Consider the following 15,000-nt stretch of genomic DNA (forward strand, 5'->3'; position numbering starts at 1 on the left):
AGACGTGCTCTAATGATCATGGATGCTAAAGCGATGTTCGTTTTTATGTTATGCAAAGTCTGTTGGTGTGTTTGCATTTGCAAATACAACAGCTTTACAGGTCCCACTGCACAGCACAGTGCCGCCATCATTCGTAAATGGAAGTTTGGAACCACTAAGACTCTTCCTAGACTTGGCTGCCCAGCCAAACTGAGCACTCAGGGAAGACAGGCCTTGGCCAGGGAGGTGAGCAGGAGGGTGAAGGATAAAGTAGAGTAGCCAGTAAGCTGCTCCCTAGTAAAAGGCACATGGCAGCCCGCTTGGAGTTTGCCAAAAGGCATCTAGAGGACTCTCAACCCATGAGAATCAAGGTTATCTGGTCTAATTAAATCAAAATTGAACTTTTTGGCCCTTAATACCAAGCGTCACATCTGGAGGAAACCAGGCACCGCTCATCACCGGGCTAATACCATCCCTACAGTGAAGCATGGCGGTGGCAGCATCATGATGTGGGGATGTTTTTCAGCAGTGGGAACGGGGTGACTAGTCCTGATAGAGGGAAGGATGCACACAGCTAAGTACACCGAGATCCTTGAAGAAAAGCTACTCCAGAGCGCTCTGGACTTCAGACTGGGGCAACGGTTTACCTTCCAACATGACAACAACACTAAGCACACAGCCAAGAGAATGGTTGTGGTTTTGGAGAGTCTGTGAATGTCCTTGAGTGGCCCAGCCAGAGCCCAGACCTGAATCCAATTGAACATCTGTGGAAAGAGCTGTGTACCGACACTCCCCATCCAACCTGACGAAGCTTGCAAGGATATGCCAAGAGGAATGGGCAAACATCTCCAGAAACAAGTGTGCCAAGCTCATAGCTTCTTTCCCAAGATACCTTGAAGCTGCATCAGTGGAAACAAAATGCACTCCACTCACTTTTGTGTGTCATATTAAAGGGTATGCACACTTGTGTACATATGCTATTTTACATTTTTATTTTTCATAAATTAGCACAAATGTCTAAAAACCTGTTTTCACTTTGTCATTATGGGCTATTTTGTGTAGAATTTTGAGACAAAAAACGAACTCAATCTGTTGAATAAGTCTGCAACGCAATAAAACGTGGAGAAGGTGAAAGGGGTGTGCAGACTTTCTGGCTTGACTGCACTCACATACATAGAGGATATATACTCACACATACATAGAGGATATATACTCACACAGACACAGAGGATATATACTCACACAGACATAGAGGATATATACTCACCCAGACACAGAGGATATATACTCACACAGACGTAGAGGATATATACTCACACAGACACAGAGGGCAGCACTCTGCCTCAGAGAAAGTAGGGCTGGCACATGATACAGCGGGACATGCCATCTGTCTACATACCGTCTCACCATCCTTCGCACGCACACACACACACACACACACACACACACACACACACACACACACACACACACACACACACACACACACACACACACAGGGGTTCAGAGAGAGACATCTTTAAAAGACTGGTTTTATGGGGTATCATATTACCGTTATAGCCCCAAAAGCATGTGCAGTAACTAAGGCTTGCGGACTAGACTGGGAAGGTAGCTTGTAACAGTTGTCCAGCTCCATGGCTGTGTGTCTGAGACCGACCTGGCATGTGCAGGAGGTGCAGTCATCCACGTCCCACTCCTCCCCCTGGATGAACACGCGGCCGTCCTGCTCGCACTCCGACCCCCGCGCTCCTCCACCGCCGCCGCTACTGCTAACGATGGTGCTGCTGATGCTGCTGTTCTCAAACTCCAACAGAGAAATGAGCATCTCCTCGTTTTCCTCCGTCTGCGCGCACACACATACGCTCGCACACACACGCACACGCACACACACACACACACACACACACAGACACACCTTGTTTATCTAGGCTAGGCTATGGGGTATGGGGGTATGGGGGTGGGAAGTTCCACGTTTCGCAGGTGTGGGTTAGTATGTATGTATGTATGTATGTAGGCTATGTTCGATCTCATACATACACACATACATACACGTGACAGACACCCAGACACACATACATACATACACGCACCACTGAGCTCACAACTCACAACGCAAACAGTCATTCGGTCACGTGAGCTCCCCCATTCATTTAAAGCGCGATCGAACTACCGCGCATGTGCGCATGTTTTGTAGTGAGCTGTGCTGGTTAACGCGAACGTGTGTGTATGTATGTATGTGTGTGTGTATGTATATACATACACACATACACACATACATACATACACGTTGTAAGTAAGCTTGGAACAAGCAACCAAAATGGCACTTTTCACACCCCATACCCCATAGGCTAGGCTAGACTGAGTGTGTTGTGTGTGTGTGTGTGTGTGTGTGTGTGTGTGTGTGTGTGTCTATACCCCCTACCGCTCTCTGCAGGTCCTTTAGCAAGTTGCTGGTGACGACACGCAAGCCATGCAGCTCAGAGAGCAGAGTCAATAGTTCCCCGCATGAATAGTAGCACTTCTCAGGGGCCACGCCTCCTACCTCAGCAGTCACTCCATCTACGGGAAAGAGGAGTGTGTGAGTGTGTGCATGTGTGTTTGTGTGTGTGTGTGTGTGTGTGTGTGTGTGTGCGTGTGTGTCTGTGTGTGCATTTGTGATTCTGGACGAGAAGGACTGTGTGCGTGAATGCACGTTTGTTACCTGAGGTAAGAGCGTCTGCACCCAGAATCATCAGAAGCCAGGAAAAACAACTCAGTGGACTCATGCCTACAGTATGCATACCACACAAACACAGACACACACACACACACACACACACACACACACACACATACATACACACACACACACACACACACAGACACACACACGGACAATATCGACTCATGAAAACACACATCGAAATGAACACAAAAACACAGTAATACCAATATGTAAAGCAACGACAGTATATTATAATGCTATATGGTTATACTAACACTGATACAGTGACATGGACAACACCTAGGTTGATATCCTGTAGACAGGATAATGAATCTACCTGCCTCCATGTGTCAGTCAGTCAGTCAGTCAACCAGTCAGACAGACAGTCAGTCAACCAGGCAGTCAGTCAACCAGGCAGTCAGTCACTCAATTAGTCAGTCAATCAGTCATTCAGTCAGTCAGTCAGCCAGCTAGTCAATCAGTCAGTCAGTCAGTCAGTCAGTCAGTCAGTCAGTCAGTCAGTCAGTCAGCCAGCCAGCCAGTCAATTAATCAGACAGTCTGTCAATCAGGCAGTCAGTCACTCAGCCAGTCAGTCAGTCAGTCAGTCAGTCAGTCAGTCAGTCAGTCAGTCAGCCAGTCAATTAATCAGACAGTCTGTCAATCAGGCAGTCAGTCAATCAGCCAGTCAGTCAGTCAGCCAGTCAGTCAGTCAGTCAGTTAATCAGTCAGATAGTCAGTCAGTCAGTTAATCAGTCAGATAGTCAGTCAGTCAGTTAATCAGTCAGATAGTCAGTCAGTCAGTTAATCAGTCAGATAGTCAGTCAGTCAGTTAATCAGTCAGATAGTAAGTCAGTTGCGCAGACAGACAGGCAGGATTGAGGCTGCTCGCCCCTTGTAGCCGGCTGCTCCCCAGCGGCTGTTACATAACAGCTGTCACCACTCACCTGGCAAAAGATGATCAATGGCCTCCGCAGAAATTAGTCAATCAATCTCAGTTAGAGAAAAGACTTACGAACATACAAATAGATGAAAGAGAAGGAGACCCAAATCCAACCGAGCTGCACAAGCTGCAGCTCTGGTTTGTCTCGAGCTTGTTTGTGTGTGTGTGTGTGTGTGTGTGTGTCTGTGTGTGGCTGGAAGGGGGCGCATATATTACCCATCTGTCTGGCAATGAACAGACTTGCATATCTCCCAGAGAGAAGTGCAGCTGGAGGAATAGAGAAGTATGTGTGGGTATGTGTATATGTGTGTGTGTGTGTGTGGGGGGGGGGGGGGGGGGCGGGCCGGTATGTGTACGTGTGTGTGTGTGGGGGGGGGGGGGGGTATGTGTACATGTGTGTGTTTGTTGAAGTCTAGATGCAGAATTCCCAGACACATAATTTAAACCCCTACCCACCAATACACACACATACAAATGCGCTCACACACACACACATACAGATGAATAACTGTATGCATATTCCAACAGGCATTTGTATAAATCACCAGTGCTAATCACCTGTGGTGTTAGACCTCCTTCATGATGAGGTACTAACCCTGGGGCAAACCAACATCCCCAGACGTACACTTGAGGCTTCCATCCTGTGGGATGTCTCTCTCTCTCTCTCTCTCTCTCTCTCTCTCTCTCTCTCCCTGTCTCCCCCTCTCTCTCTCCCCCCCCCCCCCCCCCCCTCTCTCTCTCTCTCCCCGGGGCATCTTTCAGTGTTCAGTCCCTCCATCCCCGAGTTCAGAGAGGAATAATCCTGCATCACTTTTTCCATCTGTGGATTCCACTTGTGGAATAATGGATTCTACAGATGTTCAACAAACACACACACACACACACACACACACACACACATTGAAACTTGAAGTTGCCTACCAATAGAAGCAAGCCTTGAATTTCTCTGAAAAGGGACCAATGACTCTCTGTTAAGGACATTGAGAGGTAGAGGAGAGGGCTCCAGCAGCAGGTCTCGGAGGTGAGATTGATCAGAGGAAAACTGGAGACAGGAGAGTGGGACAGGTCTAATTGATGTAAAAAGAGAGAGAGGAGAGAAGAGAGAGGAAGAGGAGAGTGAGAATAAGAGAAAAGGTGGTGGTGATGGGCTGCAGTCGGAGCAGTTGGACCCTTTCTTCTTTAAGATTGCGGCCCTGTGAATGAAATTCAAGTCTCACTAAAGTGTTCTGTTTTCCTACTTGACTTCGTTCTCATAGATCAGTCTGTTAAAACTACAAATTCTTCCTGTGTGACATCACTTCCCTGTCCTCTTCATCCTGAAACTATGTCACTTCCTTTTTCACTGTATAACCTATCGACCTCGTCCACATCTGACTCACTCTGCCCGGATTCACTTCCTGTGCTAGAGTCCGACTCTGCAGAATCGTAACAGAATAAAACTATTGCCTTTGTTTAAAACCAGCTTGACCGACCACTCAGCGTGTTCTTTGAAATCTAAACTAAACCAAGTAAGATTTTTCCTTTACAGCCCCCATAATTGCAGCTCCCATTCCAAATCTTTTTAACCTGTCCCTCCACACGGCTGAAGTCCCATGTGCATGGAAAGCAGAGATCAGGCTTTCCTAACTTTTATAGATCCCTCTCTACAATGCGTTGTTTATCAAAAATGTTGGAAAAACTGGTAAATAAGCAACTTACTAATTACCTGGATGTTTATAATTTTCTGTCTTGTGTTCAATCTGGTTTCTGATTATGGCTGTGTCACTGAAAGTCCTCAATGACATCACTTCCGTTTTAGATTCTAGATTGTGCAGTCTTGATTTAGCTAAGGCCTTTGACACTGTCGATCACTCTATCCTTGCTGGCAGACTGGGCAGTGTTGGGATCTCTGGTCACTCACTAGTCACTCGTTGGTCCCTCAGATGCAATACTTAAGTCACTTTAGGATAGCAGGCTTTGTGAATAACCATCCTTTCCACGTTTGATTATGGTAGCATTGTATATAGGTCGGCATGCAAGGACTCCAACAGCTTCATGTTCTCTGCTATCTGGTTTGCTACAAATGCCCCTTTCAAATCACACCACTGTACTCTACTGTATGTATATTCCTCCATCAACTGGCCATCCTTACACCGTCGTAATATTCACTGATTCAAGCTTAAAACCCTCCTTGGTCTGCCCCACCCCCAGTACCTGTGTCACTTGCTGCCAACTACAGCTGCTGTCTATGTCCCAAAACATATACCTCTGTCGTCATTTCGGGCTGCTGCACCCAGAGACTGGTACAATCTGCAAAAAACACAAAAACTGCACAATTTAATCCCTAAGTGAGTTTTTTCAAGGACTCTTATGGAAATTCTCACTGATACATGCAGCTGTTTCCTAGCTCTCTTGCTGCTGCTGTTGCATGCGCGTGTGTGTGTGCTACTTGCTCTTTGTTCTTTTATTGTATTCCATGATGCTGTGAATGTATGTAAATATAGGGTGTTTTGGGTGTTGGAAATGTTTGGATTTGTACTTGCTCTCTTGCTTGCTGCTGCTGTTTCTTTGCCTGCTACTTTTGTTCTATTGTTGCTCCATCTTTTACTGTAGCTATTGCCTAATGCTGTGATTGTATGTAAGTAGACAGCGTGTTGAAATGTTTGGATGCGTGCCACAGTCTTTTTACTGTGTTGAAATGTTGGATGTGTGCTGCTGTCTTTTTAGCTTAAATTTGACATTCCCCTCAGTCCCTCATTTATATGATTTTAGAAAGAGAGAGAGAGAGAGAGAAAGAGAGAGAGACAGAGAGACAGAGTGACAGAGAAAGACGGAAGGGGAGAGAGGGAGTGAGAAAGAGAGAAGGAGAGAGAGGAAGAAGGAAGGAGAGAGCACAAGAGAAGGGGAAGGAGAGAGAGAGGGAAGGAGAGAGATAGAGAAGGGGAGAGAGATGGAAGGAGAGTGAGGGAAGGAGAGAGAAGGAGAGAGAAGGGGAGAGAGAGGGAATGAGAGGCTTTGCCTTTTGCCAGGCCACTATTGTATATAAGAATTTGTTTGATGTCCTCCCCGTGGGTTTCTTCCCAAGAACCCAATACAAAAAACATGCAGAAGAACCGATGCTCTTCTATCCTGTCCCTGACCAGGACCTGGACTGAGCACTTGAACTTGGTCCTCGGGCGCCACTGACAAGGCTTCCCGCCTACCCTGGAGGAGGACGGCTGGGATGGGTCAAATGCAGAGGACAAATTCCATGCGACCGCTGAAGATAATGTGTGTGTTGTGTGTTCCCTTCCCTCTAAGCCACAGTAAGAGGTTCACCTAGTGGTGCTGACACCATTTCTGGCTGTTGTTTTGGTATGGCAAAGCTATTACATATAAACTGAGGTGTGATTTTAACCATTTCAACTGAGTTGCATTAATGCACAGAGGCCTGTGCTCTCCGAGCACCCTTTCTAGTTCTGATTAATTTAGGTGGGATAAACAAATGTATAAACACCATAATAGGCTAACTGTTGACTCAAGTGTAACATATTGATGAACATATTGATGACGTCCATGTCATGCTATGTCAATACAATCATGGTCTGGATTTTGGTGAAAAACTTGACTTAATATCATCCGCAAATTCAATTCCCAAGGACGATTTTGTGTTAATTTGTGGAGAGGATAAAAGCATATAAATAATTAAATCATTACATGATGGGGAAGATCAACTACTTTGAATTACTTATATGTTTGTGGATATCTAGATTGGTTGTTGGTCCTGTCACATCTAGCATTCAGTAACCTATAGTCCTACTTTTTATGAACGTGTTCATGATACTACATTCTGTTGAGCACACACCTCAAAACCATACCTAAGGAAAATTGGGACTCAATGGCAAGAAAAAGAATAGACAGTTTATCATCAAAACCTTACCCAACTATAACTGGGTTTAGTTGCAACTACAGCCAGCAGAGAGGTTATGACACTATTCTGTTACTGTACTGCAGTTGTCTCAGCTCAGTAGTTTGCTCAATGTTATCTCAATGTCAAATAAGTGAATTGTATAGAAAAAACCCACCACTAATTTACTAACTGATTTGACAAAATGTTTCCACCAAGGGGGTGGCGGTGTCACGTACTTGCTTCGTTCACTACCGGCCTTGCCGTGGCTTTTGCTGAAATGACGCCATACCATTCAAATAAAGCTCATTGAATTACATGGATTTAAAATAAGTGGATTTACATGGAAGTAAAGGAAGACTAGACAGGAGAAAGGTTGGTGGGTTGGGCCAGTCTGGCAGGAACTGGAGGGGCATTGGTATTGGTCAATAGGTATGAAGTCGGGTAAACAATAAATCTGGCAGATGATGTGTGTGTGTGTGTGTGTATGTGTGTGTGAGAGAGAGAGAGAGAGAGAGAGAGAGAGAGAGAGAGAGAGAGAGAGAGAGAGAGTGTGTGCTTGTGTGTGTTAAGGAAGGACTGCAGCTCAGTGGCAGGGGGGAAGGGAATTGATCTTGTTAGCAGGTTATCCTGTTAGTTTCTAGAACCCCACAGATTAGGCTAACACCTTAATACACACACTAGCTGCTGGGATTTGTAGTTGTGAGGATGTAGGGCCGGTGCTCGTGTGCTGCTCTTCGTGCTGCCAGTCGCCTGACTGTCACATACACACAGGCTCTACATAGCCTAATTGGATGATAGCCACAGCCACAAAGACAACACGTTCTGGAAGAACAAGACAGAAGAAGAGTGCGCGCTCCAGTGACCATGCAACCATAAGCGCGCGTGCGGCGCGGACATCCTGGCCCGAGCGCACCGGAGACTGTGACGTAGCGTGTGACCTGCAGAGAGGTCAGAGGCGAGCTCGCGCTTAATAGCCTTTCTTTTAATTAGCGCCTGACACACTTTTTCTTTTGTACTGTGATACCGGAGCTCGTGGCGGGGGGGGCGTCTATGCTGAGGCACCTTGAAGGAAACAAAAATAATTCCATAGACAGAGCGACCGTTTGGATGACCGCCCCTCAAACAAGCGAGAAAAAATATTCCGGAATACGATGAGGGACCAGGCCGAATCGCTTGGGTTCGTCCCTCAGAAGGAGATTGTTTATAACGGCCTGCTGCCATACGCAGACCGGCTGGACCAAGAGGCGACTGAGCTGCTGGCCGAGATCAAAGCCAACCTGTCCCGGGCCGTCCTACTCAGAGAGCTGTGGCCTGGAGTCTCTTTCTGGACCAGAAGACTTGCCTCGTAAGTATAGAGGCTAGCCTCCACAGCAGCCTGGTGGGTTTATTATGGGGGGTTGGATGCTACATTTGGTAAGAATTTAGGCTGAAATGCTCTGTCCCATAAATTCTGAACTTTTGAAGCATGGTTAGAACCTTTGACAAAAATAAGTTAGGTTACTGTAGAACTGTCAAGTCAAACTATTATTGTAGCCTAAGGATTTCCCGCCTCAGGTGTGTGTGCCACGGGAAATCCTTAGGCTACAATCATAATAAAAAAAAATCCTTATGTTTATTAAACCTAGATGAGCCGGCACCAAGCAACCGGGTAACGATGTGTGTTGTGTTGCCCACCAAGAAGACACTTTTCTAAGCGTGTTCGTTAAATTCACAGAGTAGCCTAGTTCCAGATAACAAAAGTAGGCTAATTAGTAGATGCACGATATTATTTTTTTTCAAGCCGATACCGATAACTTCCTGCTTCTCAAGACCGATACCGATAACCAATAACATATTTATATTTATTCGTTTTAAAATTTAGATTCACCTGTAGTTTTTGCCCACCTGGAGGTAAGAAAGACTGGTAAACAAAGGTGGATTTAACAAACAGTAGCTTTGTCCTAACCAAATATCATCACTACTATTAACAAAACAAAAACCAAGAACAGTTCTGTCTCTGCATATATTTATTTTTTTCAAATAAACTGGTCCCAGTCCTCTGTATTTCCATGAACAGTGAATGAACTAGTGAATCACTCTTCTTAGCAGATACACAATTCAGTGCAGATGCTAGGTTGTTGTGCTCCATAACGTAATGGAAACAAAACTCTCTCTCTTTAAAATGAATAGCAAATGTAAACCTTAGCCTTAGTAAAGTGTTTATTTACACCTAGCTTCTCTGCAGGGGAAGTTTATGACAGGCCGTTTACGGCACAAGCAGGAGAAAGGGAACGCTTGATTTGTCTCAAAAGAAAAAAACGTCCCTCTTCCCAATCCATCCACATCATAGTACAGACAAACCGGGTGGAGCTAAGAAATACATCAAACAGACCTCTTCCTAATAATACAATACAGTACTGGAAAGCTACGCAATCCCGCTTTATTATTGGAGCTTTAAAAAAATAAAATAAAAAAATAAATATATATATATATATATAGAGAGAGAGAGAGAGGGAGCTATTCTTAACGTTATCGGATTTATCTATATGACATCATAATTCCTGATATCGGCTCGATAATTTTCTGTCAGATATTTATCGTGCATCCCTACTAATTAGCCCACTCAATGTCACAATGAGGAGTGAACACTGAATCCAATATAAGAGTTTAGTTTAGAGCCAATTATGTGGGCCTATCTATCAAGATAACTTCAGCAATGACTTGGTTAGTTCATCCAACCCTAGGTGAGTCCCAGCACATCAACCCTTGTGCTGTTTCAACATGTTTCTTTACAGTTTCACGTTTCATGGCTGTCTTTCCGACACCCCTCATCTCATTAGTGGCTGTGACGTTGTGTGTGTCTGGTGAGAACATGGGTCACTTGCTTTAACTCCAACAGGAAGCGATCAGGCGACCGACCCTATTAGCAGACCTGTGTGTGTGTATGTGTGTGTGTGTGTGTGTGTGTGTGTGTGTGTGTGTGTGCTGGTGGAGACTGGCGGTGGTCCCACTTGGTTTCCAATCATTAAATCCCCTGTAGATGTCTGTAAATATATGTAGACTAATAGGGGTTTGTGATGCATTACTACATCTCTCTCTCTTTCTTCCTGCAGGTTTCTGAAGCTGTATGGCAGGAGGTTCAGTAAGCAGGATCATGTGTTGTTTATCAAGCTTCTTTATGAGTTGGTTACTCTGCCCAACTTGGAACCTCACATGACGCAGAGCTTCGCCAGGCTACTCATCAATCTGCTCAAGTAGGCCTGACCGCCACATGCCTGCATACACACACACCCACGCATACGCACACACACACACACACACACACACGCACGCACAAACACACACACACACGCACGCACCCACGCACACACCCACGCATACGCACACACGCACACACACACACACACACACACACACACACACACACACACACACACATCATACATATCTCAATGTTCTCTGAGAGGGCACGCGCACAGGCACACACACACACACACACACACACACACACACACACACACACACACACACACACACACACACACACAGACACACATCAGACATACCTCAACGTTCTCTGAGGGGGCATTAACTTTTGAAATGCTTCTTCCACTACAGTTCAGACAGCCGCAAGCCAAGACAGTTGCCAACATGCAAACGTAATCGGACAATTTCGTATTTTTGAGGGAGAAGGGGAAATTAGGTGTGGAAGAACTGATTTATGGGGTGGATTTGGAGCGTTAGAGGAGCTGCTGGTCTGGTGAGGCTATCAACTTCAGGAGACTGCCTGGCCACTGATGACACTTCCTCCGCTGATAGGAAGAAGGAACTGCTGTCTCGGGAAGATCTGGAGTTGCCATGGCGACCACTGTACGTGCTGTGCGAGAAAGTCCTCCACTCGAAGACGGAACACCTCGGCCTCACCTGGATCCCCAAGTACGTTCTGGAAGGAACACGCGTGCGTGCACACAAACACACATACCCCCCCCCCACACACACACACACACACACAAATACAGAGACATCCCTCATACATAATGTTACCATCTGTCATTCATACACACTCATACTCTCTTTCTTTCTCTGTAGCTCACTGGAGAATATTTTGAAAGCGATGGTGAAGAGTTGCAGGCTGTGAGTGTTGCATTGGGACTAAAGGACAGTTAGTGAAGAACACTGGGATCATTCATGTGATTCATGTCATATTATGCGTGTGTGCTAGGTATTTCCCTGCATCATCCACCCAGGAGATGCTGGATGAGTGGCGCCCCCTGTTGTGTGTGTTTGACGTGGTCATGCAGAAGGCCGTCAGCTACATGGAGCTCTTCTTGCCCACCATCATGCCCCCAGAGGAACATACACAGGGCTTCCAGTGAGTGTGTGTGTGTGTGTGTGTGTGTGAGAGAGAAAGAGAGAGAGACAGAAGCCTAGTGTAAGACAAACAAGCTTTTTCGTTGGAGAATCTCAATTGAAATATATTTAGTTCAGATTTTGGCTTTCTGAAAATCTTTTTCAGTTTCCAGATGTGTACTTGCTCCACATTGTAGATTTAAAAGAATTGGAACACATACATGAGTTTGAAAGAACTTTCCGTTCATTGTACAATTCCAAGATACTTCATATGTCTTACAATACACTTAATATTTTCCAAGCCCATTCATCTTACCTCTAAATCCACAAGGGGCTGTCAATGAGTACATATTTTTGGGAGAAGTGTGGAAAATTATATTAACTGTGACTGTGTGTGTGTGTGTGTGTGTGTGTGTGTGTGTGTGTGTGTGTGTGTGCGTGCGTGCGTGCCTGCGTGCGTGTGTGTGCGTGCGTGTGTGTGTGTGTGTTCACTTACTTACATGTGTTTGTGTCTTTTAGGTTGTGGTTTGATGAGTTGATGAGTCTGTGGGTGTCAGTGCAGAATCAGCCCAACTGGGAGGGGGTGAGTCACACCAGCCTGGTCGCACTTGGCAGACTTCAGAATTCGACCTTTGTCCATCGCCTCCTTCTAGACGGCATCATATAGTTATAAACGTCGGCAGACGACTTGGGATAGGTCTAAGTTTTTGATTGGTTGTTGTCAGAGTTTTGTGGTTGGTTGTTCACATTGGAACACGTGATAGAAGAGGGGTATACATTTGCGAGTGCTTTTGAGGGTGGGTTGCGGGTCAAACAACTTTGGTGAGGTAACACCAAGTGCAAAACTAGCTGGCGAAACTATCAAACAACGTTTTACAAGCAACTAGCAAACAACACTACTAGCTAGCCAACTAGCTATTATTAGCTAGCATTAGCTACTGTTCTTATAGCTACTGTGGGCATTAGCTAGCTCGTATTCTAACGTGGACACAGGGATCAGGCTAATTTATGAAACTGGACCCAGGAGTGGAGCTACTCGGACGGCGCTTAGTGGGCGCGCTCCGCATATCGCAATACCCCGGAATTGATCAATGTTCGCTGCCCTACCGCCTCCACGTTATTTTCATCATTTGTATGATGCCATCTAGAAATGACGTTTGGAGGCGATGGACAAATGTCGAATTCTGAAGTCTGCCAAGTGAGACCATGTTGGTCACACACACACACACACACACACACAGACACACACACACACACACACACACACTGAATGGCTTGTTGGCAGTATACTGGCCTTCTAAGGTTTGATTGATGTTTTCTTGCAGCATCTAGTGAACCTGTTTGCTCGGCTGGCCAACGATAACATTGGTTATGTAGACTGGACCCCTTACATTCCCATGGTGAGGCACACACAGAGTGTTTACTGTTTCTGTGTGTGTGTGTGTGTGTGTGTGTGTATGTGTGTGTGTGTGTGCGCGCGTATGTGTGTGTGTGTGTGTGCAAAGCCTTTGCCTCTGGAACAACAACCAAAGTACCAACCAAACCAAAGTTCTACAGCCGTACTTGAAGAGCCAATAGGAGGTGCATTTGAGCAGGCAAATATTGTACAATAGAGCCGCTTCAGAATGCATCAGGTTGGTGTGTGTGCATTAGGGCTGGGTATCGGTTCGAATTTCAAGAATCGATTCGATTCTGATTCACAAGGTTCAGAGTCGATTATTACGATTCGATTCTATTCAATATGGATTTGGTTAGTGTTCCTAAAACCTTTTTTTTTTTTTTTGCTGTAACCTTAATTACATGACTGCCAAGTTATGCAACACATCAATACTAGGGCTGGGTATCGATACTGATTTCCAAAAATGAATGAATGAATGAATCATTGAATGAATCATTGAATGAATTAATTAACTATTCATTCCTTCATTTATTCATTCATTCATTAAATAAAAGATCGATTTGGGGATTCATGAATCGATTCTGAATCGATTAATTGTTTTTTTTTAACCCAGCCCTAGTGTGCATCTCTTTTTTAAATGTTTGTATTTTTGTATTGCATTTGCACTGTCATGTCTTTGCACTGTCCTGTCCTGTCCTGCACCCTGTCCTATGTCATCTTCATCAGCGTATGCCTTAACTCTCGTCAAAGTCCTAGTATGCACCTAACCATGTACATGGCGTCCATGTACGGATCTTGAATCTTGAACCTCTTGATGTGTGTTGACTTTCTACTGAGTGTTTTGTGGTGTGTGTGTGTGTCATGTGTGTGTGGTAGATCTTCACAAGGATCCTGCGTAGTCTGAACCTGCCAGTTGGGGTCAGTCAGATGGTGGCACCGCGCTACCTCACCAACTCCTATGACATTGGATACCTGGTGGTGTGGATCACAGCCCTCCTGGTACACACACAGATATAAACACACAAGCACACATATATACACACACATACATACAATGTTGTATTGTCTATGGTGGAGAGTTTGTATCAGCAGAGTGCTGAGTATGAGGCAGCTGATGTGAAGGCCAGGGTGATGACATGTCTGTCCTGCAGGGTGGGCCAGGGAACCCGGCGCAGAAACAGCTGACCTGTCTCTTCAACAGCATCGCCTCTTTCTACCACCCGTCCAACCACGGACGCTGGCAGGTCTGGCAACACACACACACACACACTCCATCAATTAGTTATTCACATTGTATCGGCTTTCGATTTCCAAACGTTCCTAAGCCGTGGACAACCTATGGGTACCTTTCCACCGACGCACCTCCAAAACAGAATAATCCAGACCAGTCGTAGATACAAATCCAATATTGTTTATTTTAATCCAATTCGAGACGCAAAGTCAGTTCTTTACATTCCACGCGACAACGAAAACTGGATTAGTATGTGTATGTGGTTGAAAAATGTATGGCTACCCCGCTAATTGTCCATCACAGGTAAGTGCGGTAACGTTAACCATAGGCTAGGGGGAGTAGTCATTCCAATTGTTCCAGTGCCATAAGAAATATTGTTAAATGAACATGATTATGCATAAACAAAACGAGATCAAGAACATAATTTCTCACACAGAAAACCAAACAAAACATATTCTAAAGAAGATACGGCTCCAACACACATACTCCCTCACTCCCTCATTCATTCTCTCTCTCACTCACTCACTCACTCACTCACTCACTCACTCA

General features: G+C 45.3%; 2 protein-coding genes across 2 annotated transcripts in view; one reads left to right on the forward strand and one right to left on the reverse strand.

Annotated features, from left to right (window-relative positions):
- Nucleotides 1-3,030, reverse strand: part of LOC311323765 (thrombospondin-2-like) — a gene marked incomplete at both ends in the record, with an annotated part of 15,176 nt that extends 12,146 nt beyond the window's left edge. The window contains 3 exons of the mRNA XM_084456064.1: nt 1,637-1,822; nt 2,402-2,538; nt 3,021-3,030. Of these exons, the coding sequence (XP_084312190.1) occupies nt 1,637-1,822; nt 2,402-2,538; nt 3,021-3,030 (333 nt within the window). The remainder of the gene's footprint in view (nt 1-1,636; nt 1,823-2,401; nt 2,539-3,020) is intronic.
- Nucleotides 3,031-8,643: 5,613 nt separating this feature from the next.
- LOC311323766 (proteasome activator complex subunit 4B-like) overlaps nt 8,644-15,000 on the forward strand; it is a gene marked incomplete at both ends in the record, with an annotated part of 32,754 nt that continues 26,397 nt past the window's right edge. The window contains 9 exons of the mRNA XM_084456065.1: nt 8,644-8,837; nt 10,585-10,725; nt 11,291-11,407; nt 11,561-11,605; nt 11,694-11,843; nt 12,341-12,404; nt 13,147-13,221; nt 14,097-14,219; nt 14,372-14,464. Coding sequence (XP_084312191.1) covers nt 8,644-8,837; nt 10,585-10,725; nt 11,291-11,407; nt 11,561-11,605; nt 11,694-11,843; nt 12,341-12,404; nt 13,147-13,221; nt 14,097-14,219; nt 14,372-14,464 — 1,002 coding nt within the window. The remainder of the gene's footprint in view (nt 8,838-10,584; nt 10,726-11,290; nt 11,408-11,560; nt 11,606-11,693; nt 11,844-12,340; nt 12,405-13,146; nt 13,222-14,096; nt 14,220-14,371; nt 14,465-15,000) is intronic.

This window comes from Borostomias antarcticus, assembly GCF_949987555.1.
Source record: "Borostomias antarcticus genome assembly, chromosome: 22".
Classification (NCBI taxonomy): Eukaryota; Metazoa; Chordata; class Actinopteri; order Stomiiformes; family Stomiidae; genus Borostomias; species Borostomias antarcticus.